This window comes from Triplophysa dalaica, chromosome 21, assembly GCF_015846415.1.
Source record: "Triplophysa dalaica isolate WHDGS20190420 chromosome 21, ASM1584641v1, whole genome shotgun sequence".
Classification (NCBI taxonomy): domain Eukaryota; kingdom Metazoa; phylum Chordata; class Actinopteri; order Cypriniformes; family Nemacheilidae; genus Triplophysa; species Triplophysa dalaica.
In genome coordinates this window covers 7,981,892-8,007,605 of record NC_079562.1, presented here as the reverse complement: position 1 = coordinate 8,007,605, position 25,714 = coordinate 7,981,892, and the positions used below count along the sequence as shown (strand labels likewise).

Here is a 25,714-nt window from a genome sequence, read left to right as displayed (position 1 = left end):
CTGTGGGATTTCCCTTATCTGCTGATGCAGGATATTATCCACTAGGCGTAGAATCCACGACACGTTACACGTTTGGACTTTATTTATGGCTGTGCGAGCAGGAAGTCATTTATCTGGTTCACATCTTGTCCGAACAGATGGGCAATTTATTTTCTGTCGTTTATAAAAGCAGGTTAATTTGTTAACACCATCTAATGCCCCATGCTCTACTTGTGCCTGTGTGTTTTGGTGCTCTTGTAAGTAGATTATTGATTATCTATTCATTTGACGACTGATGAATCTCAATTGTGCTTCATAAAGATGCAAAAGACTAAAGATTTGTCTGCATTTTTTAAAGCCCCATCCTAATGCTGTAATTTTACCTGCTTAGTGCTTTGAATCCTCTCCACTTACAGAAGCCACTAAGAATTCCAAGAATTCAATCATATTCCATCCGACCTTCTGTTAATATCTGCGGCATCATGCCAGCCGTGTAAAGACAAAAATACACCATCTGCAGAAACAGATGGAATCTGTGATCGGATTTAATTGAAATTGTTTTTGATGTCACAAACGTTTCGTGTCGCCTAATAAACACCCACGTCTTTATTCTTAATCACCCGCAATTCACTTCAACCAGATTCTAAATGTGGAGAAACAGCACAGTGCTCTTTTCAAATTAAGTCACTCTTTTAAACCAAACAACGTTCTCGTGCCATGAAAATTCTACTCATTGATATTTCGTCTTGTTCACAAATGCAATTAACATTGCTTTATTACTGCCCATGTACGACTGGCAGTAAATAGAGTTTTAATAAAAAGTTTGTATACATATTATTGATCATGTCAGCTGTAATTCCTCAGATGATGGAGAACAGTGTTATAACCGGGCATATATCCAGCTGTTCGACGAAGTCAAGCGCACTTTCAGCATTTCATATTTTAATTTCTTGCGTGTTTGTGGATGGAAGCCATAATAATGCTTTTACTGATGATGCCATCGAAGAAGTCTTTAATCAATACAGCGAATGGCTTTCTGATCTTATAAGGCTAAATAATTTGACCCGTAAGGAATTATCCACTCCACCAAATGCATTCTAGAAAGGTTGCGTGTGTGAGAGACTTATGAGAATGTTTCCGGTAAAGAATCCTCATATTCCAATCCCCCTGTGTGTGTCTGGGACATGTTTCCTTTTTGGAAATTATGTCCTGACGTAAGGAGTGACTTGATTTAAAAGGCTCAGAGTGATTGAACACTGTGATTCTGTGGCAGTGTGCATCACACAGGGTGCCCCTCTGCCCTTAGTGGATAAATCGAGAGATGGGAGTCCTTATTTGGCAGACAGTCCAGTGTATTGGCTGTACCCAAAAAAAGTGCTTTACTAATGAAGTGTGCACATCGCCCCATCACAGATGCAATCACTTACACGAGGGGTTTCCCCAAATTCAATGTAGTGATGGAGTGAGAAGTAACAGAACCCACCAGGCAGGGTTTTCTGACGCACACTGCAGATGAAACTGGAAATCCATTTGACAATCTAATTGTCTCGGCTCTCCGATGGGAATGAAGATAGATTTGTCTTGTTTTCCAAAGGATGAAATAACTGCCGCACTTTCCAGAGTCTGTCAGGTTATTGACATGTGATCTGGGAAAGATGTTAAGGGTTTTGTTTTGATTACAATTATAGACACTGAGGTCACGTCTCACAGCTTCCCATACAGCTGCTCCCACTCTCCCAGAGAAGTGGGCGGGGATTAAGAGAAAGTGGCTGGCCTGGTTTATATTCTACACATGAGCGTGCATGTAAGTGCACTGGGGTGGATGCCGGCAAGGAACAACCTTCTGCTTTAAAAAGGTCATAGATTCAATGATTTACAGAGCATGATGGTGTGTCATGATATACTGATGTTGCTGCTTGTTTCACACAGGGGAGGTATGGAACTCAAAATGAACCATGACCATCCGTTGCAAAAAAGGCCAAACGCTGGAATGAGAACGCAGTCGTACTTTATGGCGGATTAAAGTTTAAAATTTTACCTCATCTTTGAGAAAGCGCTTTCTCCTTATAAGCACACATAAGGATTTCTGAATCTGCCTCTTGTACTTGCCCCGCACTCAGGCGTGGGTTTGGTTTAAGGCATTAAACCACCCTATTGCTTTTTGATTCTATTTTAATGAGTGAAAAACACAAATTGAAGAGATTTTCCCTGTAATTCTCTTACCAAATTGCTGGGGTTAATCCGGCGCTGAGCTTGTCAGAGTGCCTCAGACAGAATACTACCATTTGAATCTCAATCTACAACAATCTTTGACATGCTTTTGTCGACCTGACCTGAAAATACATCCATTTGTAAAGTCTAAGAAAAAGCACTGAATGTTTCTTTGTTAGTATATGAAGGGAAAGTCTCCACAAGGTTACACAAGGTTGTCTGTGTGTGTGTGTGTCCTAGGGAAGTCGTAGAGGAGCTCCTTAACCATTTCTGACACTTTAACACTAAAATGAACGTGCTTCTGACTGTAACCCTTTGAAAAGGATAGTTATGCAATACACATGGGAGGATGTGGAATCTGGAATTTTATTAGATATAACATCTGTACTTAAGAAAGCTCAGCTATGAATAGTCTGCTGTTTTGAGTCTTCATTAGTCTTGCTTGTCCCTGTGGGAACCATCACTGAAAATAAACTGGCCTTTTTGTCTCTATGGCAACAGTTTTACACTCCACTGAACAACTCACAACTAAAGTGGGACTGAACTGAGCTGAACGTGACATTGATTGCAATCTGTAGTTTGGTTAGTTAACTCAGGCTGCAAATATCAAACCTTGCGATTCTTCTTGGTAGAACAGTGCGTACAGAACGTGTGAATCTGCTTGATAATTCTAGTCTGACCTCTTCAGCCCTGTGTTGGGATTACATTTTGATACCATGATTACAGTTTGGCCTTTGAACTCGGCCCAGATTCTTTGACAGTAAGTGGAAGTGGTCGGGAATCTAACAAATCTGTACAAGCATTCTAAAGATATTTTTCCTTTTATGTGACACTCTTAAATATTATGCTCTATGAGGATTTGCCACTAGGATTGCGGAGGAGATATTGAGAAAAATGTAAATTTTCTGTTTTCCCCTTAATGATGATGAAGAAAAATGTTGTATGCGATTACTTAATAATTTAACTTAATAATGTAGAAATTGGTCGGAGCCGATAGCCTTGTGGTTATTACTCCAACATGTTGCGCTCCAGGGAAGCAGAGTTTGAGTGTCCGTTCGTGGTCCTTTCCCAATTCCATCCCCTCTCTCATCCACTTAGTTTCCTGTCCTCTCACTGTTAATGTACAAATAAAACACCAAAGATAAATCTTATTTTTTTTTTTAAATAAAATTAAAGATAATTTATATAATAATAATTTATATATATATATAAAAATATATGGGATATATACAAATTATAAAGTAAATAATAACATTTATCCTCAATGGATGGTCCGTTGTGTATATGTTAGAATCAAAGCAGCCAATCACATTCCGGCCCGCCCCAAGGTTAGGAGGGTTGAATGACCGTGACAGTAGGACAGATGAGGCCCGTGGAAATAGCATAAGATTTGTCAGCATCAGCGTTGTTATTCCACCAAACATGAGGTCAGATGGTATCTATTGGGACTTCATTTATACCAAAAATCACGGTCATTGATCTATGATCCTCTAATCAAATTCTGCATGTTTGTGTACCGCTCAACCTTCAGAATATTAATCAGCACACTTTAGTGGAAGGGCCCAGAATCATGCAAGATTTATATATTAACCAGTAGTCTGTATACTTTCATCAAAAAAGCCCTGTTCCCACGGCAACTAAAAAGAGCAGATTTTAGTTTTGTTTTCCTCAAGCTCTGCTTTTATTACCGTTTACAAATAAATGCTGTTATTTGGCACTGTTCAATGTCAGGTTGCCTGGTCATTACAAAATAAAAGACAGAAAAATATACATATTTTAGCCCATAACTTGTGAAAATGGTTTCGAATTACAGAAATGGTTTTAATCCAAAACACCATCTCGTCATTCATTCATTAAATCATCGTAAATTATTTCAATCATCAGAAATACTGTGCACAGGCACAAGCCAAGCAATAATGGGCATTTTGAATCCCATGTACAACAGGAAAGACATAACATACAATATTACATGAAACACTTAACTAAACATTTTATTGTAGTAGGTGAGATATAATGTTTGTACAAGCTATGACTAGACTTGAGCTTGACAAAAAAGCAAGAAAATTGTCAACCTTTCCTGTCATTCTGTATCATCATCAAGGTTGACCACAAGACATTTTTAGTAGCGCAAAATCAATACAAAGGTTCTGTGTGGGAGTGTGACAGTAATGTTGTAATATAATATTTATTGTGTGTACATATTGTAGTTTTTTTCTGCACATACTCTAGTGATGTCTTTCATAAATGTGTTTGTTTCTGTGTTTGTTTTACAGTGCAGCCGGACACAGTGATGGATGAGCTACAAGACGTTCAGCTGACTGAAATCAAGCCTCTGCTGACCTACAAGGTGAAATAAACAGCAGTGTTCTGCATACACACAAATGCATGTAATTGTATGTTTGCATACACCTTGCAAGCCTAGTACACTAATAACGCACAGCCAGTATTACAACATTTCACTATCAACATCTCAACTCTGCAGTCTGCATGACAAACACAATCTTGTGTTTATAAATACAGAAGAGTAGGTTTATAGAGCAAATACAGACAGCAAATGAGTGGTGACATGTACAGTACACATACAATACTACTAATACACTGATGTATAAAACCTTTATTTAACATACAAATATTCACATGCTTTTATCGCCTATGTAAAAGATCTCTGTAATTGTAGCTCAAGCAAGCAACGTCTCTATAACTGTTTTTATTTCACCTGAATCATTCATGCAGGACTTACTCTACTGAGTGAGAAGAGAACAAATGGAGATTGGAATTGGAAAAGGAATGGATGTGGTAGAATTTCTGTGGAAAGCATGAAATGGACAGGAAGAGAATAAAAAGAAGGGCAGGGAAAATAGGTTGAGGCAAAAACACATCACATGAAAGATTTTCTGCTCTTGCATAATCATTGTCTGCTACAGCCCGTTCTGAGAATTTACATCACCGCTATACACTGAGGTTCATCATTTTAAACCACACAACAGACATACAAAAGGACTAAAAATAGACACAGGGATGTCATAGATTAATTTGCCTTGTGCAGAAATCGGGTGCTTCATTGGGTGTGGGGGGTGATTTAGTGCTGAACTGAAATAAATATTTTACTCAGAAAGAATATATAGGAATATAGTGCATAAGTTGTATGGTATGCAGTACCTTTATTGTGTATATAATCCTTAAAAATGTGTTTCTTTAAATTTTTTAAAGAATAATGAATTGGAATGTAATGAAGGAAGATAAATGTGCTCACTGACCTCTTACTCCATCTAGTGGCATTCACATAAAGAACACCAAATGCTGGAGAAATTTTTTTACTTGATCAAAATGCAATGTTTGATAGACATGTTTATGAATAGGACTTTCTCTTCCTCTCCTGTAGAATTCTCAGAACTTCCAGGACTTTGATTGTCAGGTAAGACAGCGTATTCTTATTATTTCATTAGTGATAAGATTAGAAAGGAGTTATTCATAGATGCTTATTTGAAGTTTTACTGTACCTGCTGTAAAACTGACAGGTGATGTAATGGGAGTTTTCAATATCGAAGGGTGTTGTTTCAGAAGCACTGTCTTATTTAGAAACTGCATGTTTGATTAACCTCACTGAATGATATGAATATGTAAACCTAGTGCTGTGATGTGTGGAGCATCTTTAATCACAACAGGACACGTATAGTCTGAAAATGAGGTGTGACAGGGCTGGATCAAGCCATTCCCTAATTCCTTTATTGGTTCATTCCTAATGGATATTATGGTGGACAACCGATTATAGTTGCATACATCATTTATGGATGTAATGTAATAGTCGAGATCCCTCTGCAGTCTTTGAATCACGACCTCCTTTTTCAGTGCTGTAGTCTCAGATCTAGAGCTAAAAATAGTGCCTGCAGCTGGTGTAGTGAGCATGCTCAGACTTCAGCATGACCTGGTCTACATCGCATTGTGACTTTGGTATTCCTTACTCAGCAGGCCACAGCACATACTGTGTGCTAATGAGATGATGGGCCGACACTGAACTAGCCAATCCGTTTTGTCACGACGCATTGAGAATGCTGCAGAATGCACATGTGTATGTGAGATGGCTGATGTTTGTGGTGTGATTGCTCTCTTGTGGTAAAGAGAGGCAGTGCAATATGGCCATCCATCAATCCAATCCATGCATCAGGGTTGATTTAATGCTGTTTTATGCATTCTGACTTCTTTACAATGTTAAATGTGCTGGCTTCTCATGCTTAACATGGTCAACTTGTCAAAAAACGAGTTGGATGTATAACATAGTATTTCTATGCTAGATATACTCCCCAAAGGTTCGTATAGGCTTGGGAAAGTTATTTTCGAAGATGAAAAACTTTTACATAACAGCTTTTCTTAGTCCCTTATTGGACAACTCTCCCGGAAAAGCACGCAAATGGCTAGGCCTAAGAAATTGCCCGCCAACTCATCAACCGGGAGACCCGCTTACCATCAACCGGACTGTTTACACGCATCATTTGCACTCTATACTGCTCACTTGCACACCCGGAACATTACACTGAATGCTCATTTGCACTAATGGACTACTTTCATAACTGCATTAACTCATCTACTGCACTGTAACTTTCATAACTGCATTAACTCATCTACTTCACTGTAACCTTAATAACTGCATTAACTCATCTACTGCACTGTAACTTTAATAACTGCACTAACTCACCTACTGCACTGTAACTCATCTATTGCATTATTGCATCTATCGCATAACTAACTGCATCTACTCATCTATTGCACTATAACTTCAATAACTGCATTAACTCATCTACTGCACTGTGACTGTATATCTGCATCTACTCATGTATTGCACCGTACCTTTAATAACCACATTTACTCATCTACTGCACTGTAACTTTAATAACTGCATAAACTCATCTACTGCACTGTAACTGTATATCTGCATCTACTCATGTATTGCACCGTACCTTTAATAACCACATTAACTCATCTACTGCACTGTAACTTTAATAGCTAATGTCTGTAACTAATGCACACTCAAGTCACTTGCACTATTGTATAGTCTATATTGTTATCTGTTCATAACCTCCTGTACATTAATGTTCACAGTATATAGCCTTCTGTATATATTGTTCATAGTACATACCGATTGTCATATTTTCATAGTACATGCCCAACGTAAATTATTTCCCTAATATTGTATTCTGTATTTATTCACACTGTATATCTGCACTTGCTAATTGCACTTCTGGTTAGACCTAAACTACATTTCGTTACACTGTACCTGTATATGTGTAATGACAATAAAGTTGAATCTAATCTAATCAAGATTGGCTGGGCTGCATCAAGATTGGCTGCACTGTGGGGCTGCAACTCGTTATTCTTGCGATAGTGAGAGAAGTTGAGGTGTATTTGTTCACAGCATTTTAGTGATGGATATTATATAAACGGTGGATATAACTCTGGATTTGCAGATCATTTGAAACTGATAGATGGAGCGGTCCCAGCGCTAAAAGATGCTGGACATGAACTGCACGTTGTAAATTAAACTAAGTCATATGTCTGTGTCTTGTTGGCAATCGGCACGTATGTGCAGCTGTACCTATCTTTTGTAAATGTGCTCAAATAACAAACTCTTAGAAAATACAAAGAATGCAATACTAGTCTATAGGTACTCACGATAAATATGAGATTGGCAGAACTGCCCGTTCAACCGAACCTTTAATAAGTAATTTTTTTTAATGTGTTATTTGTTGTTGTTTATGTGTTTGGGGTGGGCATTATAGAAAGTACAAGTATGGATAAAGTGCTTGTATATGTCTATTGAGATTACGCAAACATTTACATTTACATTTACAGCAAACAGCTACATTATATAAACATGGTGTGAGGAACACTCTGTGTAACAGGTTTTTGTCTTTATCTTTTTATTTGAAGGTCACATGAAACATTTTAACAATGCATCAATGTTTGTTTTGTTGTTAAAGGAATATTTCATCTTCAAAATGAAAATTCTGTCATCATTTACTCATAATTGACTGATGTCAATTTAAACCTGTCTGATCTCGTTCTTCTGCAAAACACAAAAGGAGATATCTTGAAAAATGTTGGTAACCAAAAAGCGTTTGTCCCTATTGACTTCTGTTGTATGGACACAAAACCAATACAAATCAATGGGGATTAATGATCTTCTGTTACCAACATGTTTCAAAATGTCTTCTTTTGTGTCCTGCAGAAGAAAGAAAGTCAAACGGGTTTGAAATGACAAGATGAACTGAACTTTGAAGGTGAACTATTCCTTTAATGTATTTTTTATTTATTTTGACTTATATTATTTATATTATTATTTATGTGTAAGTAGAGATTCTATCTTAAATTCTTAGCCATCAGTATTAGCCACAGCATCTAGTGTGAATTCTGCAAGTCATCCAGCAGTCTGATCATTATTCACACCAAACTTCCACCTACAGAGGGCGCCAGAAGCTCTGCTTAAGCACAGTCATGCATTATATTTCATTTTTCAGATAAAATTCAAACTAGTAATATGAACTGTAACAAAGCATTGCCAGGATTAAATAAACATTTATGCAACACTTTAACTGGGATTTAAGGTTATTTTTCATTGTCAAGGATTTCGGATGTACAATGGTCTATTGACAGTCTTGTATTTATGATACATTTGTCTCCTTTTTAGAAGATTCTGTTTAATATATTTCTATTTTTGACCAGTTAGTCATTATTAACATTGTTTTTTAAAGCAGATTTAGTTCATTTTGCCCTCTGATGTACACACTAGCCTGAAGGTTATTGTGACCCAACACGCTCTGCAGGCTAATTTACTGAGCCTATCACAATCTTATTTATTAATCAAGCTCTGGGTCCATCAATAAACTTTACAATTCTCTGTTAGTCGGTCATTTTGTGTCTTTTGGTTTAAAGATCGGGTAGCACACATAGTTTCTGCCAATCTCATATTAATCTTGTGTGCCTATAAAGTAGTATTGCATATGTCAAATCTTAGTGGGGAGTGTAGTGGGGAGAGTGGGACGGAACTAAAGCTCGAGCAAGCAACACATCTTCCCTTCGTGTTTTGTTCCTTATGCACGTACACGCCAATTGACAACAAAACACAAACGTATGACTCAGTTTGACTTACCTCATGCAGTTCATGTCCAGCATCTTTTAGCATTGGGACCATGCCATCTATCAGTTTCAAACGATATCCATATCCAGGGTTATGTTCATGCTAAAATGCTGTTTTTTTTAACAAGTTGTTGTTAAGCATGAGAAGGCAGCACGTTTAACAGTGTGAAGAAGTCAGAATGCATAACATAGCATGATACCCGATCTGTAAGGTTGTGAAGGATTTGAGCATCAATTGTTCATTTTTACAATATAAATAATTCATGATTAATCCAATATTCCAGTCTACAAATGCTTCATTCTTTAGTGTTCTGTTTTCGAACTCCAGCTGCGTTACGGTTCCCTTACTATTGCTTCTCAGATTGTGTTTGCGTATGGCAGCCCCTCAGGGACATCACAGAGCTCCATTAACTGAAAAACATTGTTTCAACCTCATCTGAGGTGCTGACAAATGACAGCAAAGCAGATCAATAACTTATCAGAGCTCAAGAACTGTAGAGAGATAATACCATACTCTCCCTTTGCAGGGTTACAGGCATTTAGAAGGTCATCGTTTCTTCAAACTGTGTTTTATTATAGTGATTATTCAGTTGTAAATCCAAGGACACTAAGAGTACGTTAAGTCTGGTTGTTACTTTGTTTCTATATATAAATCTCATTTTCTATAAACCCTAAATATACCACAGGCACAGATCAATAGCTCTTAAATGGTGGGTCATGACGCAGAAATGGTTTGCCCTGCTGTTGCAAACAGCTGGGAAAATTCTGCTCCAAGTGCAAACAATGTTATTTATCGACCAAGATAATTATGCCAAGTTTGGACAGGAAAAATGAATATTGAATAATTTATTAGCTTTTATAAGAGATGTTGTTTTGTCTTGACATCAAAGATCATGTTTACTATTAAATTCTATAGAATCCTGTAGGAATTCATGTCACTTAGTATAAGTGGTAGAAACTTTTCACATTAAGGCTGTTCCCAATATCATCACATTGCATGTCATGCCCTCATGGTGAAAAATCTAATTCTTATGCATTATTAAAAAATAATATTATACATCTATAATACTAATATTAATGATAAATTAATATAAACCTCATACATTACAATAAAAAAATGATTACATTTTTCTTTTATTTGATGAACCATATATGATTTTATTTGTCTTTTATACATTTGATATCCAAAGTGAATATCATATGACTCGAGAGCCAGAGCGATATAAAACAATTATTTACAATGTGAAAATCCTATATGTTGGATTGCTTTACCGAATCAAATAATTCGATTTGATCGGTCTTACCTCTTCTGGTCAGTGCTGTTGTGCTACACTGTATCTGAATCTAAAGCAGTAAACTGGTTGACCCCACCCAGAAAAAAAATTAAGTGCTGTCATAAGCATCATTCCTTCCTTGCCCTGTCTGTTCCACACCCCTCTCATCCACCTCCCTCCCTCCTGACTCCCCCACGTCCAATCAGAGCAGGCCACTTTCAGTGCATGAGAAAACGCAGCCTCCCTAGCACAATCCGCAGTCACTCCTTGCTGCTCCTCACCCTTTCTGCATCTCTGCTCTCTCTCTCTTTCAAAACATACCTCTTTTTTCATCACTCTCCCTCTTCTCTCCACCTTCTCTCCTCCCTCTTGGATCTCTGCCTAGCTACTGCTCCCACTGTCCCTTTTACTCCATTCCACCATAAGCAACTCCTTATTTCTCTTCTGGATCTCGTCTGCGAAGCTGTCAGTGACTCGTGCAAGGCAACATGTCAACCGTTCTGGATGTGGAGCACAATGCATGCACTGGAGAGGCCGTGGTGAGTGCATGCGCACGTGAGAGAGACTGCAGCTAGTGACAACTTAGACTGATTTGTCTTGTGGACTGATGTACTTTTGCAGGGCAATGTTCTAGCCAATGTATGAAAAAACAGTTTTAAAGATATGATACAGTAGCAGTAGGAATAAGTGACATTGTTGACTTGCATGTCAGTGTGTTTGAAGGCTACGTGCGAGATGCTTTCCAAAGATTTGTGTTGTTCTGTGTAAGCTGTTTCATTGCATGCATTAGTCATGCGAGTCATGCGCTGAGCTTGTTTACCTTAGATTGAGCTTGTCCGATACTAAACTGCTCTGTTAGATCCTTAGATCAAGATCAGTGTACAAATGCACATGAAAATAAACTCGGAATGCATACATAAATGTATAAATCGTGGCACGCATCCCAATGGCCATCTAGCAGTCTGATAGGTCAAGAAAGCAAGGACATTTGTAGCAGTTTAAAGGCACTTTCAAAAGCATTAAGCTTTATCGTCAGGGTGCGGTATGAAGAATATACTGTTTTTAATGCACCGGTATGGTATCAGGATGTGTTTGTGTGCGATTGTGTTAAGTGTGTATTGTAATTATCTTCCATCAAGTTTGTGCTGTGTAATGGGCCCCGTTGCTTGTGCTCTGCTGTGATTGATGCTATTATCTGAAGGGTGGGGGGCAGAGGCTGTATGCATTTATTCACCTTGGCTTAGCTTCTGTTTTCCAGGAGAGAGATGGCTTTGCTCTTTTGTCTTTTTTATGTTTGTTTGCAAGGATCTGACCATTCTCCAAAGCCGTTTATATGCAGGGTTACTTGAGGGCTGAAGTTTAGTATGCAAGGATTGACCATATATTTATGATTTGGGATAGCAAATGTAATAATTTACATATAGTCATTTAGCAGAATTTCACAATAATCCATTAAAACCCCTCATCGGGTATCCAGTACTTTAAATATTGGGGGAAAACATATGCACCTCATTGTTTGTGGTCATTACACCCCTGTTGGTATTATAAGAAACAATATTTATTTTGAAGAATTAATTTTTCTGGATTGCATGGTGCAGATGCTCGATCAGGATCAGGATCAGGCCCACAGAGAATCTGTAAGAACAGATAAGATTTTTATGCAAGGTTAGGGATGTTGTTCTGTGCCTTTCCTATACTGTTTTTTTATTTCTTTAAAAGTGTTGTGTCAGTAATATTGATAATGTATTAGCTTTCCATAAGTCTGCTGCATGCTCTGCTTAACACACTTTATCGTATTCAAATGTATTTTGCAGATCTTCAATAAAACCCATCACAGTTAAAGCAAAATAACAGGGTTGCAGTCTCGGTTTTGTCCTAATCTTGACCCACCACTGTTTATCCCTGTCGCCTTCTCTGTGCCTCATTTCTATTCAACACCTCTTTCATGACTCTCCCACAGTCGTTCTAGCCCACATTCACATCGTATGTGTGTGTGTGTGTCTGAAAGAGTGAAAGTGTGCCAGATTGAACAAGAGACTTTTTTTAAATGTTACATTTTAGACTCTCCAACTCTCTGGCCTTGATTGTTCATGTCCCCTTGAGCTGAAAACATTCTAACTTGTTCCAATTAAACCCGGTTTTGGAAAACAGGCACTGAACATTTTTCAACCAGCATTTCTCACTTAAAACATGTGCTTTTGATCTGTACCTGTGCCAATACAAGACTGCGTAAAATAATTTGACAAATATTGTTTATGTCGCAGCCGTGAATCATAACATGCTACTTTCTCAGCTGGCAGATGGTGTTAGGGAAGGGATACTCCCCTCCTAGACGGCATTTGATTGGACAAAATTCGGATGACTCATATTTTGGGCATATTTCCCCAAATTAGAATTTTGTAAAATATTTAAAAATTAATGTTTGAATAAAAATGAAATTGTCTCAAATAATATTTTTTTATAAAAGCAACTTAAATATCCTAATTTAACTAAGGCTTAGTCCTTTTAGTTAAGCCCGGTCTGTGAACCCTCGTCATAGTTTCCCAGAATTATGTGAAGAGCTGTAATGTGTAGTAGCTGTTTTATATGTCCGAGAACATAGGACTTTTGTAAGGCATAGCAGAGAAACATATTTTATCATTGATAGAGGTATAAATCGCGGAATTGTCTCACATACACACACACCTGGACCTTCTGACGTCGGTATGGACTGAATGTGATGCTGGATCTTCATTTACTGGTCCACTGATCTGAGCTGATGATAAAAAATAGATCAATGGTGAGGAGGAAGCTGAATGTAGTTTTTAAATTGCAACCTTCGGATTCTGTGAATAATAATATGTTAATTTAAATAATGTTTAAAAAAGTATTTTAATCTTCTGAATACCAGAGCAATTTAGCGAACTCTGTGCACAAATGCCTTAACAAAAGAAAAACAGGATACATTAAAAGATAGTATTTACCGGTAAAATTGTAATACATTCTACATCATGGATTCAATGAGATGTAATTGTCAGACTGGATTTTTCATTTGTATCGGCACAAAGAATTTGTGTCATTAATCTCTCCATCGGTTGTTTACTCTCTGTAGAGAAATAGTGAAGGATCTCAGGCATATGACAGACAACTCTGTCTCGTTTGGTTCAGCACAGTTGGATATAAGAGTCAAGCTCTCTCTTTCTCTCTCACACTGCATGAAGGCTGCAGTGGGTCACAATTTCGCACAGTCATACAGGAGGATGGTGCTATTGTAAATTCTCGGTGCACTGTGAAGCCACTCCCTGTCGATGTCTTGAGGATTATCCGATATCCACATCCGCAGCTTTTGTTGAGTTGAGAGGCAAAAGTGGTTTCCATTTAGACTATAACTTAATGTGTGTGTATTTGTATCTGATGGCAGAATGAATAACAATTTTACAGCGCTAATAGGGCTTTCAGGAGGATGTGTTATAGATTTTGGATATCTTCCGAAATATAATTTGATGATGATGGTGGTAAAGTGAAATCTACAATAAAAGAAGACAATGGTTCAATAAATCATAGCAAGGGGATTTGGAACTGTTTCATAAAATAAACTAAAATGTGATTTATGCAATGAACAGGAATAACTGAATTAATTTTCTTATTTTATTTTATCTTCCATTGTTAAAGGTCCAGTGTGTAATTTGTGTGAGGATCTGTTGACAGAAATGCAATATAATACACATTACTATGTCTTCAGAGGTGTATAAAGATATAACATAACATTGCGTTGTGTTTTTATTACCTTAGAATGAGCTATTTCTATCTACGTACAGCACGGTTCCCTTTACATGGAATTTGCAATGTGGTACATGAGCCCTAAAAGGAAAAACTGCTCTGCAGAGCACGTTTTGTATACGATATCTCCTTTGGCAAAGTATCGAAAACGTGACAACATTTTAGTCTTGTGTCAGCCGCCTTAGTGCTTCAAAATGGAGTGGAGGGGGGTGTAGAGACCCGTTGGTTGCAATTTGCAACCACACCCCTAGATGCCGCTAAATTTTATACACTGGAGCTTTAATAGAATGCTAAGCAATTATTTATATTTACCATCAAGTAATTGTGCAGTGGATTTAAAAATACTGCTTTCTAATCAATCATACGACTTCCACCCATAATGCAACACTCATAGTACTGAATTGCCATTCTAGTCCTCTGCAGCTGCTCGCCTTCCTGCTGGTTCAGATTCCTCTGGATCTTTCTATTGATCCTGCAGCAATCTGCCCTGTGCTCCCTCATGGGAGATATAACTTACTACTCAAATATATATCTCCTGGAAACAACAGCGCCGGTGATTTACTCTCTAAACAGATCTGTTACATTATACACAATGTGTCGTAGTAAATCCTCATCCATTTCCTGGAGAAGATTCTTAAGAGTTACTATCCAGAATTCGAACTTAAAGTTTGATGTGTTTGACCTGTTGTTCTTTTTTGTAGGAGCATGATATTGAGACTCCCAACGGTGTGCTCCATGTGACCATGAGAGGCAGTCCCAAAGGCAATCGTCCCGTCATTCTGACCTACCATGACATTGGGCTCAACCGTATGTAGAACTGATTATAACAAACGCAATGTAAATGTCCAAGCTCTGAGTTTTGTGATACTGATGTTGTTTTTGTTTTTTTAGACAAATCTTGCTTCAACACACTGTTTAACTTTGAGGACATGATGGAGATTACTCAACATTTCGCTGTCGTGCATGTGGACGCCCCTGGCCAGCAGGAGGCAGCACCTCCCTTTCCCACTGGGTGAGTGACATCCTCTACTAATTTAAAGCACACCCAGTCATTCAAAAATATGACTTGCATAATCTAAATGCACCTAAGACTAACGTTAAGAAAAACATTTTATTTTACATGGTGGGTTAAGATCTCATGACCTGTAACTTTTGTGTATGTATGTGTCTTCAGGTACCAGTACCCCACCATGGATGAGCTGGCTGAAATGTTACCCTCAGTCCTGACTCAGCTCAAGTGAGTAACAGAATTGAGTCCATTTGTACAGAATTACCCATTACCCCTCAGATCTTTCTAAGAGCCTGTGCTCTGCAAGAATCAGCCTTACAGACATGCACATAATGGCAGATTGTCACTGAGAAAAGAATTAAAAAAACAAAATGCTCATGTTGTAAGTGACAGAATAAATGTGTATTCTTTTTCAGGGTGAACTGTGTTATTGGCATGGGAGTTGGAGCAGGGGCCTACATCTTATCACGCTTTGCTGTGAGTTTTCCAGCGAAAGTTTTATATTTTAGGAATGTAAACAGAGTAAACTGTTAAAAATTGGTGAATCAAGTATTAGTGACCAGACAGACAGTGAAAGATATTTTGTGAAATGTCTCAGTGGTTTTGTGTCCATACAGTGGAAGTCAATAGGGGCCAATGTTGTTTGTTTTCCGACATTGTTCAAAATATCTTCTTTTATGTTCTGCAAAAGAAAACAAGTCATATAGGTTAGGAATGACATGAGGGTGTATCTACAAAATTCAAATTTTTGGGCGAACTGTCCTTTTGACGACCCAGTGAAATCAAAACAAAAGTTTTTTCGTTTTATTAAAAAATGATATGCTAGGTCAATTTACTGATATGCTATTAAGCACTGACAAAATTTGCATTTAGGAGAAATAGCAGTCTGGCATGTGCGCTCAAACAAATTTTGAAATTAGACAACATGACGCTACACTTCTATACACATGCCTCTCATCAAAGTTCTTGTTATTGGTTATTAATGGGGTGGGGTCAATCGATTTGTCTCACGCTCACTGAATTTTTCCGTTGCATATTTTAAGCTGACCAACCATAGTAGATATTTTTAGATTCCTGCATCTGTTATTTCACAGCTGAGTCAAAACTGCATTGCTTTGAGTGTCTCTGAATAAAGAACAGTTTTTAGATTGTGTGCATTGCAGCTTCAAACCTCTGAGACTATTGATCAATGTCTCTTCCACACAAACACTTAGCCTAATATATTCAGAATTTCTATGACGGAAGAAGCGACACGATGCATTTATTTCTCTCTCTCTCTTTCATTCGTACCCTGTATCATTTCCTGTGTCGTGCTTTGTCATCATCTCTGCGTGTGCGAAGACAAGCACGCTAAAAGTTTAATGTCAGTTACTGTAAGTGGTCGATGAGGATTGGCCACAGCTCCATGCATTTTTAAACTACCCTCCCCACGTTTCCCTCATTAAAGATAAAACTATTCTCTTTCCGCAGCTGATTCATCCTTCTTTGGTGGAGGGGCTGGTTTTGATTAATGTGGACCCTTGCGCAGAAGGCTGGATAGACTGGGCTGCTTCGAAGGCAAGTAAACAGAAGATGGCATGTACCATAGCGACCACCTTAGCAAATGCATATCAGGATGTCAAAGCATCACATCTGACACGCCTTCTAAACCATATCATTTCTCTCTAGCTTACTGGGTGGACCAGCAATCTAGTGGACATTGTGATGGCTCATCACTTCAGCACTGTGAGTCACACCACATTCGACCCCATTTTACAGTGCATCACTCACATGCTTCATGCAATGTTTATTGTTCATTATGCTGAAAAATTAGGAAGAACTTACTGACAACCAAGAACTGATTCAAACATACCGCCTGCACATCTCCCAGGACATCAACCAGGACAACCTGGCCCTCTTCTGCGGCTCATATAACGGGTATTTTCCAGTAAATAATTCAATCTATGATGAAGGAATCCTATTGGTTATCACACATATCCTGCGAGACCTAATTGTCGTCTATTTCTAACAGACGTCATGACCTTGAAATCGAGAGGCCGATTGTTGGTCTTAATGAGAATACAGTGAACACACTGGCGTAAGTTTGGCTTTCGCCTTATTTTGACAGGTTATAGTTTGATATTTTGAATGTTGTTATTCATCTTCGCCTGCACGTGTACAGATGCCCTTCTCTGCTTGTGGTTGGAGACACTTCCCCTGCGGTGGAGGCCGTGGTAAGTTTGTATATACTCTGATCATTAATCTTATTCCATTGGTTTAACTGAAAGTCTTTTAGATTGTTCTTCTGCACCCCTTTTTAAGGTCTGTTGAATTGTTTTATATTACAGGTTGAATGCAACTCGAGGTTAAACCCGACAAAGACAACCCTGCTGAAGGTAAGATAAGACGGGTCATATAATAGTGGTCACTAACTTACCTTTTCAATCACTTATGTTAATGGAACACTTTTGTTCAATTCTGTCAGCATTTACTCATCCTCAGGTTGTTCTTAACCTGTAACCATTTCTTCGTTCTGCTAAACACCAAGGAAGATATTGTGTCTGTTACCAAACGATCACATCCCCCATTGACTCCCATAGTATTTATTTGATCTACTATGACAGTCAATAGGGGATGAGATCTCTTTGGTTACTGACAAACTTTTAAATATCTTCCTTTGTGTTTAGCAGAACGAAGAAATGGTTACAGGTTTGCAACAACTTGAGTGAGGGTGAGTAAATAACATCATTTTTATTTTTGGTTGGACTGTCCCTTTCATACTTAATATTTAAAAAATCCTGTAGACTTACATTGACGGATGGACTGAGGTATTCCTAAGGTCTAGAACATCATAGAGTATGAGGTGGTCTCTGTTGTTTTGGGACTATAAGCAGCCACCTTGCTTCCCATAACTGCCCACCCAGGACAACCCAAAACCCCCTAGCAACCACAAAGCAACCATTCAGAACACTCTGTATGATACTGTAATACTGTTCAAAGTAAGGAAGGAAGGAGGCGGGAACCGCTGAACGTTACACCCCAAACTTTTAATAAAATAAACAAACAACAAAACTAAAGTAAAATGCTGGCAGCTCCCCCATGGTCGACTTCCGTTGTTCTACCAGTTTATGCTACCCTTTCAAATTTTACTACCTCCACACAAAACAGGACTTACCCCTCCCCCAAATCAACCCTTACACCTAAGCTACCCCTCCCCCAATCACAACACGAGGGTAGCAAAATTCAATAGGTAGCATAAATTGACAGAACACCGGCCACACAAACATAATAGAAACAAACATAATGTCCAGGTCTGGTCCTCTCTCGTCGTACACTTCTGTCGCTCGTCGTTTATGCTTCTGATCTCCTCCGTGAGAGATGCGAGACCGGTGCAACGCGCAGCTGACACTCATTATCACCGGCCTCGCCTCGTTCCCTCACGGTTCTCGTCCCACCTTGCTGGTTACAATTACATAGCAACACACAAAGACTACACATTGCAATGTCAAGTTTTGAAATTGCACACCTCAGTTTTATATGTAAATGTATTATTGAATACACTTTTATATACTTACATAATAATTATATTATATATTTGTGTGTCTTTAAAGAAATACTTACATTTCTAAGCCTCATGTCTTGAGTATATTAAGTAGTACATTAATTTACCCACATTTCTGTAGCATATTAATTTTCATTCTCTTTTTTCCAGATGGCTGACTGTGGTGGTTTGCCTCAGGTTGTTCAGGTTAGCCCCTCTTGATATTAAAAGCCATAATATTCACTTAAACTCCAGCATTTACCTACACCAGACCACTGGTTTAAGTATACAAAATAAGTTGAAAACACATTATAAATCAAAATGCTGATCTTGAATCTCCCAACAGCCTGGAAAGCTGGCCGAAGCCTTCAAATACTTCGTACAGGGAATGGGATACAGTGAGTTTATTTATTTGTTTACCTCAAAATTAGGTATTTTCCAGCATGTGAAACTGTCCTTAGGTGTTTGTTTGGTTCATAGAAAAATCTGGGTCAGTCTCTCTAGTCAACAAGCAACTGTTTATCTGCGTTTCTCAGACACTGGTGTATGCCAAAAAAACAATTCAGCAAGCCACTATGACTAATGGCGTCTTTTATTAAGAGCCCATCAAATGACAAATACTGCTTAGTTTCTCTTGCTTTTCTTTCCCTTCTTCCACGGCTTCCCACACACTCCGTTTTGATTAGTTTTCCTTTCTAGCTACAGACGTGCAGGAAATGACAAGGAGCCCTCCGCACATACTGGGTGTCACTTTTGCGGTCCAGTAAAGGGCCTGGTGTTCTGCCAGTACTGCGGGTGAAAAGATGTGCCACTTGTCAGTCAGCTCACATACAGCCAGTCACCCTCTCTCTGACCCCTCAGGAAAGGTCTTGATGTTTTTTAGCAAAGCCCTTGATGCTGTCTGGCAGAAATTTGTGTCTCGTCAGGAGGCAAAAGCTTTCTGCTGTGTGGTTATAAAAGCGTGATGTTTAATAACACTCATTGGTTGATTTACATTACACCATGAACCCAAGAGATTTTGTTGACAATATGGTGAGAAATCAAAAGTTAACACTTTCCTTTGCCCAAAAACTATTAAAAAAAACCATATTTTCCTTGCATTATTTCAGACTAACCTTAAAAGTGAAGATTGTCTGTGTATGTCTAGTGCCGGCTTTACATAAAATGTTGTAACTGAATGATGGTGGAGTGCAAACTAAATTTAACTAGACTGTAAACCCACAGCTTGCGACTTAAGTGCAGCAAAGTGTTGAGGTCATTTCACATGTAAAAGGGTTTAGGCGCAGGAATCTTAAAGGCACAGCTTCAAGAAAATATACTGGCACATTTATAACTTTTTCATCATATAGTAAACCTGTAAAAAATGTATGATATGAACCCTGTTTATGCAAATGGTTTACGTAATCTGCAGATGAAAGAAAGCATGTCATCCGCCCTCTCTAGATAAAAAAAACATACATCCTCAGCTGCTTAAATGTCACTGCAGAAATAGGATTTGCGATTTAAGATCCTCTTCCTGCAGAGAGCCCATTAAAACACAGCACTAAACACCTGCCCAATATATAGCAGTTTGCAATTGAGGCTGCAATGTTGCGCGTTAAAACACATCTGTTCTAGACTAAGAATCAGATAAAGCCTGTTTTTATTTGAACTTGCTGTAAAGAATCACATAATTAACATACAGTAGTAATGTTTATAATAAATGTTTCACTGTTTTTCATCTGTTTCCTTTTAACCTTTGCAAACAGTTCCTCATGTTTTGCTCAGCCATCTGAGCACTGAATCAGGTACCCGGATCTGAACAACTGTTTTTTGACTGCTGTATATATACTTGCATGATTTATTTTTGTGTTTGTGCATGTAGATATTAGATATGATTGTATATAGTATCAACCGTTTATTTAACAACCAGTGCTGATATTACATCCAATTTAATGTTGATGCAACATAATGATACAAACCTGGCTGATATATCGGTGTGCTACTCTAATTTTAATGTACACTATATAATTTTTTATATTTTTGTATAATAGACAGAGATCATTTTTTAAGTTTAATGTAATGTATTTATACTGTATATGTTATGTGATATGTTTGTGTTGCTAGTTTTGGCGGATCTATATTTTGCCAAAAATGCTTGTGCGTGCATATCTACTCTGTATAGACAGAAAGATACAAGCAAACTTTTGCTTATCAGCGTTTTTGTTCTCAGTTTCCTGCATCATTTTTTTCGAGTCTGCTGATACAAAACTGAGATATTCTTATGTGATTTATTACTTTCTTTTTCCTTCAACAGTACCAGCAGCTGGCATGACCCGTCTGTCTCGATCCCGATCCTCTTCCTCCAGTTTCACATCTACAGACGGCTCACGCAACCGCAACCTTAACAGCCCTCTGGATGGACCCAACTCTGGAGTCCTGGACAACCAGGCCAGGCCACAAACCATGGAGGTCTCCTGTTAAAGCTGCTGCCGCTTCACTACGTCCCCTGGAGCTCAAAATCTGTCTGCTGACCTTTCACTTCTCACCCTGTTATTTGTGTCCTAGATCCCTAAATGTTTTAAAAGCCTTTGATAATGCAGGGGAGGCTCCTATAAAATGTATGATATACTGAAAGTATAAATAATAAATGTATACAGATGTTACTATATACTAGCCACATATTCAGTCATCAATGCAGAAAATATAATATATATTTACACAAGGTGTTCCATTGATTTGTTTGTGCTTTTTTTGTTTAGTTTATTGTTGGTTGCTATCTTTTTTTAGTGTAGAAGTAAAAAAAATCTCTTTTAACCTCTCACACGTGTGTGAAAACGCAAACATTAAAAACTGATGTTTTATGGTGTAAACTGTGAGCTTTCCTGTTCCCTTGTCTTGTTACACTGTGATACTGTTTAATTTGTTGTCTTTTGTTTAACTCTGTTACAAACGAATGTTCAGAATCGCCTGTTAAGATCTGTCATTATATCCACTTAACTGTTCATCTCATGAATGTATAAGTTTTGGCTTTTGCTGTGTTTATATGAAAAAACACTACTGGCTAAAAGTCTTATGTAACCCCAGTTAGCTATAAGAAGACCTGGGTTAGCAAAGTGGAATATCTATTATTATTTTTGTTAAACTCTTAATTTCTTTGTATTTTAATAATATCACTCTTTTAAATATGCAGAAACCAAGTCATTTTTCTTTTGTACATTTTCACAATAACTTCCTATCCATTTTTAACATAATTCTTTTTAAGCAGACCATAAATTTATGTACACATGGAATGAGTATGACTATGGCTCCAAGTATGAATGTCTGATGAAGTCACTGTTCACTGGTTCTCAATTACTAAATAAAGTTTCTGAAAAGATGAGACCGTAACTATTGCATCGTGCATGTATCTCAAACACTATGTACTATTTTATATCTTTGTGGTGTTTCAAAGTAGCAATATATTTTCGGAAATGTTCAAGAAACAGCTTCTCAACGGCACGGAAGACGATCAAGTCACAAAAGTTTCCAACCACAAATGTACTTTCACTTCAAACAGCCTTTATCCACAGGTTGTGGTTAAACTATTTTTAACAACTTTTTCAAATAATGAAAGGATGTATAACACAAGGCCAATCACATTACAGCTATCATTATCGAGTTAACAAAATAAAAAATGTACTGCTAGTGATAGCTCGGTTTTTGTATTTGCATACATTGTATCTCATGTATTATAAGTAACAGGATTTTAGACATTAGCTCCTCTATATTCATAGATTATGAGTAAATCATGATTGTGGATTTCTAATCACTATTAACACAGGAAATTTCACATGCACGGCACACCACAACTCCCACACAAAAAACACACGTCTTCACACATAGAATAAGACGAAGGTCGCGTCAACATTGTTTTTTAGTAACGTGCCATATGTATCTCTAGAGAACATGTTTTATCTCTAAGCAAACTGTATATTGACATTGGAAACACATCTTCCAATCTGAGCATATGCGCATACAGCCTACAAAGCCAGGAATGCCAAGAGCTACAATAGATAACAGTAAGTGTTTTTATGCAATAATTCATCCTGTGAGTTTAATTCAGTTATTTTAATACAGTAAAACTTAATATGACTGCATTTTCACAATGACACTGTTAATATGTTGCAGGTGCATATTTGCTTAAAATATTTATTAATCGTGCCTGAGTAATTTTGTAGATATTTTTAGCTTTGTGTAATTTCCAGTGTCTGTGCATAAATCCATATTCAGACATGGTCAATTCCTAATAATGGGCAGTTTACCGAGCAGTTACAGACGTCGATTTGCTCCTAACAGCCAGGAGCATCAAGTATTGTCAGATGAAGGTATTCTTGTGCACTTAAAGTTACATATCATAGGCTATTTCTTTTCAATAGCCAGTGGCCAGTATTTAGCTTTAGCATTCGAGTAACAAATAAATAAAATTTAGTTTGTGTGTAATGCTATACCAAGTTTATTTTAACCATGTTTTACCATATTTTACCACAGCTGCAGAAAATGACATGTACACAGCAGTGGCTTTATGCAACATTCCACCAGACAGGAACTCTGAAGAAACAATATATATTGGAGAGAGACTAAACATTATATCAGAGTAAATTAAGATAATTATTTACATTTAAAAGTATATAAGTTTTATTAAGCTAAATCTAAATTGGGTTTGTTTGTGTTACAGAGAAGGTGACAAGTTGAGGGTTAGCACCACATCAACTGGCATTGAGAGTTTTGTTCTTCGCAACTGTGTTTCTAAAGTATATAATCGGTCAGTTTAATTTATGTTTAAAATGTCATATATTCAAATGTCAATCATGTTTGCCAGCTTGATTGATACGTCGATTGAAACGATTTATTTCTTAAACGATCACTTATTTAAACACCTTAAATCAAGAAAATCTGGCAGACTATTTAATAAATCTAACTTTATTATACTATAGTCTATAATTTATTACTTTATAATTGTACCTCTATGGTGACCATAATTTCTCATATGAAAGATAAATTTGGATGTGTGGATGTCCAGATTATTTTTTTCTCTTGGCTTTTACAAAGATGGCTGTTTGAAGGGATCACCAGGAGAAATGCTGAAGACCTTCTAATGTTGCCCCAAAACCACACAGGATCTTTTTTAATTCGTAAAAGTCAGACATGTCCTGGTAAGTCAGTGTTCTAACAGCAATGTATTAATAATAATTTTTGATTATTTTAAGTCAATATCCTATCATCACCAAATGTGTTGCTATTGGCCGTAGGTTCCTACTCACTTTCAATTCGACAAAATGGTGGTAATAGAGGCAACATAAAGCACTACAGAATCCTACAGCTCCACAATGGCTGGTTCTGCATCCATCCACATCATCCCTTCTCCACACTAAACCAGCTGGTAGACTATTATTCACGTAAGTTTACATGACATACTGTTAAGCTTTCTGACAGTCATCCTGCTTCTGTAATACTTAGTGGGCTAAACGCTGTGTGGTATCGCACTCCCGAAAAAACTATGCCCACTGTTTTTTGAAATGCAATCAAAAAGGGACAAATATAGTAAAATGCCAAGGTTCATTTGTTCACAGGTACTGCTAATGGTACATTATGCCGGCTGACTGAACCTTGCTTATTTAGTGACATGAACACACCTCCAGAGGCTATATCTTCACCTATAGTAATCCAGAGGCCTAATCTTAACTGGAGAGAAGTCACTAGGTAGGGTCTTTCTAGATTTAGTTTTATATAGGCCTTTATTGCAGACTGTGACATGATGCTTTGATTGTTCTGCTATTGAAGAAATAACTTGTTTATCTTCAGGTCAATGATCCAAAGGCAACCAAAGAGGGCACAAGAGGAGAGTCTGGTCAGCGAAGGACTGCGAGAGACTGTTAATGCATATATTTATTTCACAGAGGAATCATGCTGTGAGGACTGAATGATCTCAAACACAGAGCAGGCTTGTAAAATAGAAGAAGATAAGTAGCCTATTAGACCTTATGGGTTTATTTCATTCTTAGTCATCCTCCAAGAGGATCATAGTGTTATGTCTCATGTTACAAGAACACCAAACTGTTGCTTATTAATAAACTATGTGTTACGGCAGGTGAGACAAAGCAAAGTCTTGTTTTGCAATCTTTGTTTTATTAATTCTGTTTACCTGTTATAGAGACCGTTTCATTAGACACGCGGGAGCGTGACCCTCAGTTTACTTCCGGTTTGTGTTTTGTTAGTGTCTAATAATATAACTATTTATATTTAATTAAATATATGGTCATATTTTTTAAAAATATAAATATTTATTAAATAAACGATTTGTTGAAATTTGTTATAAAATGATTTTATTGAATAAACAATTTGTTAAATGGAACACAAACCGTATGGTACGTTGACATCTAGCGGTCGAGCTTGGTATCGCAGACTAAATTAAATTTTATTGATAGACGAGTTTAGCCAAGTAACTGTTCTTCTCGGCTTCCATTGATTGTTTTTAGAAATAATCTACAGGCACTCTACTGTTTGTGAATGTGTACCGGAAGTTAAGGTAGGGGTGGGGGGGGGGGTCACAAAAGTGCCTAGGCGCAGTAACGTTAGTTTATGTTATAATTCTGAATATTATTAGTATATGAGGACTTGACAAGGTGAATGTAACCAGTCGTGTTATCAATATTACCATTCACAAACTCATATTACAATATTTGTGGTTTTATATTAATTGTACAGTTGTTCTACACTGTGAAATGCATTTAGATGTATTTAACAAGTTTTTTAAAGTTGTATTGTTTTTTAAATGTATATATTTTGTACAGCTTCTGACTTCTGTAAAGT

The 25,714-nt window shown here is 37.5% G+C and overlaps 2 protein-coding genes across 6 annotated transcripts in view; both read left to right on the top strand.

Annotated features, from left to right (window-relative positions):
- The window catches only part of ndrg3a (ndrg family member 3a), a 29,345-nt gene extending 7,093 nt beyond the window's left edge, over positions 1-22,252 (top strand). Inside the window, exons 2-17 of one of the 4 annotated variants that reach the window (XM_056734548.1) lie at positions 4,464-4,537; positions 5,573-5,605; positions 15,056-15,161; positions 15,246-15,366; positions 15,529-15,591; positions 15,780-15,840; positions 16,834-16,920; positions 17,032-17,088; positions 17,177-17,280; positions 17,375-17,440; positions 17,525-17,576; positions 17,691-17,738; positions 19,055-19,090; positions 19,230-19,281; positions 20,632-20,670; positions 21,180-22,252. In XM_056734548.1, coding sequence (XP_056590526.1) covers positions 4,481-4,537; positions 5,573-5,605; positions 15,056-15,161; positions 15,246-15,366; positions 15,529-15,591; positions 15,780-15,840; positions 16,834-16,920; positions 17,032-17,088; positions 17,177-17,280; positions 17,375-17,440; positions 17,525-17,576; positions 17,691-17,738; positions 19,055-19,090; positions 19,230-19,281; positions 20,632-20,670; positions 21,180-21,346 — 1,149 coding nt within the window. In that variant the 5' untranslated portion in view covers positions 4,464-4,480 and the 3' untranslated portion in view covers positions 21,347-22,252. Of the gene's footprint in view, positions 1-4,463; positions 4,538-4,929; positions 5,052-5,572; positions 5,606-10,845; positions 11,135-15,055; positions 15,162-15,245; positions 15,367-15,528; positions 15,592-15,779; positions 15,841-16,833; positions 16,921-17,031; positions 17,089-17,176; positions 17,281-17,374; positions 17,441-17,524; positions 17,577-17,690; positions 17,739-19,054; positions 19,091-19,229; positions 19,282-20,631; positions 20,671-21,179 lie in introns of those variants that run through there. The other 3 variants (XM_056734551.1, XM_056734549.1, XM_056734550.1) reach the window with 3 other exon arrangements.
- A 371-nt stretch (positions 22,253-22,623) lies between these two features.
- Positions 22,624-25,626, top strand: sla2a (Src like adaptor 2a). 2 transcript variants are annotated; one of them, XM_056735174.1, is made up of 8 exons: positions 22,625-22,923; positions 23,135-23,229; positions 23,393-23,498; positions 23,580-23,666; positions 23,954-24,057; positions 24,154-24,300; positions 24,475-24,604; positions 24,707-25,626. In XM_056735174.1, exons 2-8 carry the CDS (start codon positions 23,154-23,156, stop codon positions 24,822-24,824), a joined length of 768 nt encoding a protein of 255 aa, XP_056591152.1. In that variant the 5' UTR covers positions 22,625-22,923; positions 23,135-23,153; the 3' UTR covers positions 24,825-25,626. The 2 variants fall into 2 exon arrangements, with proteins under 2 accessions (XP_056591153.1, XP_056591152.1); XM_056735175.1 differs by having other exon boundaries at positions 22,624-23,229.
- Positions 25,627-25,714: the final 88 nt, after the last annotated feature.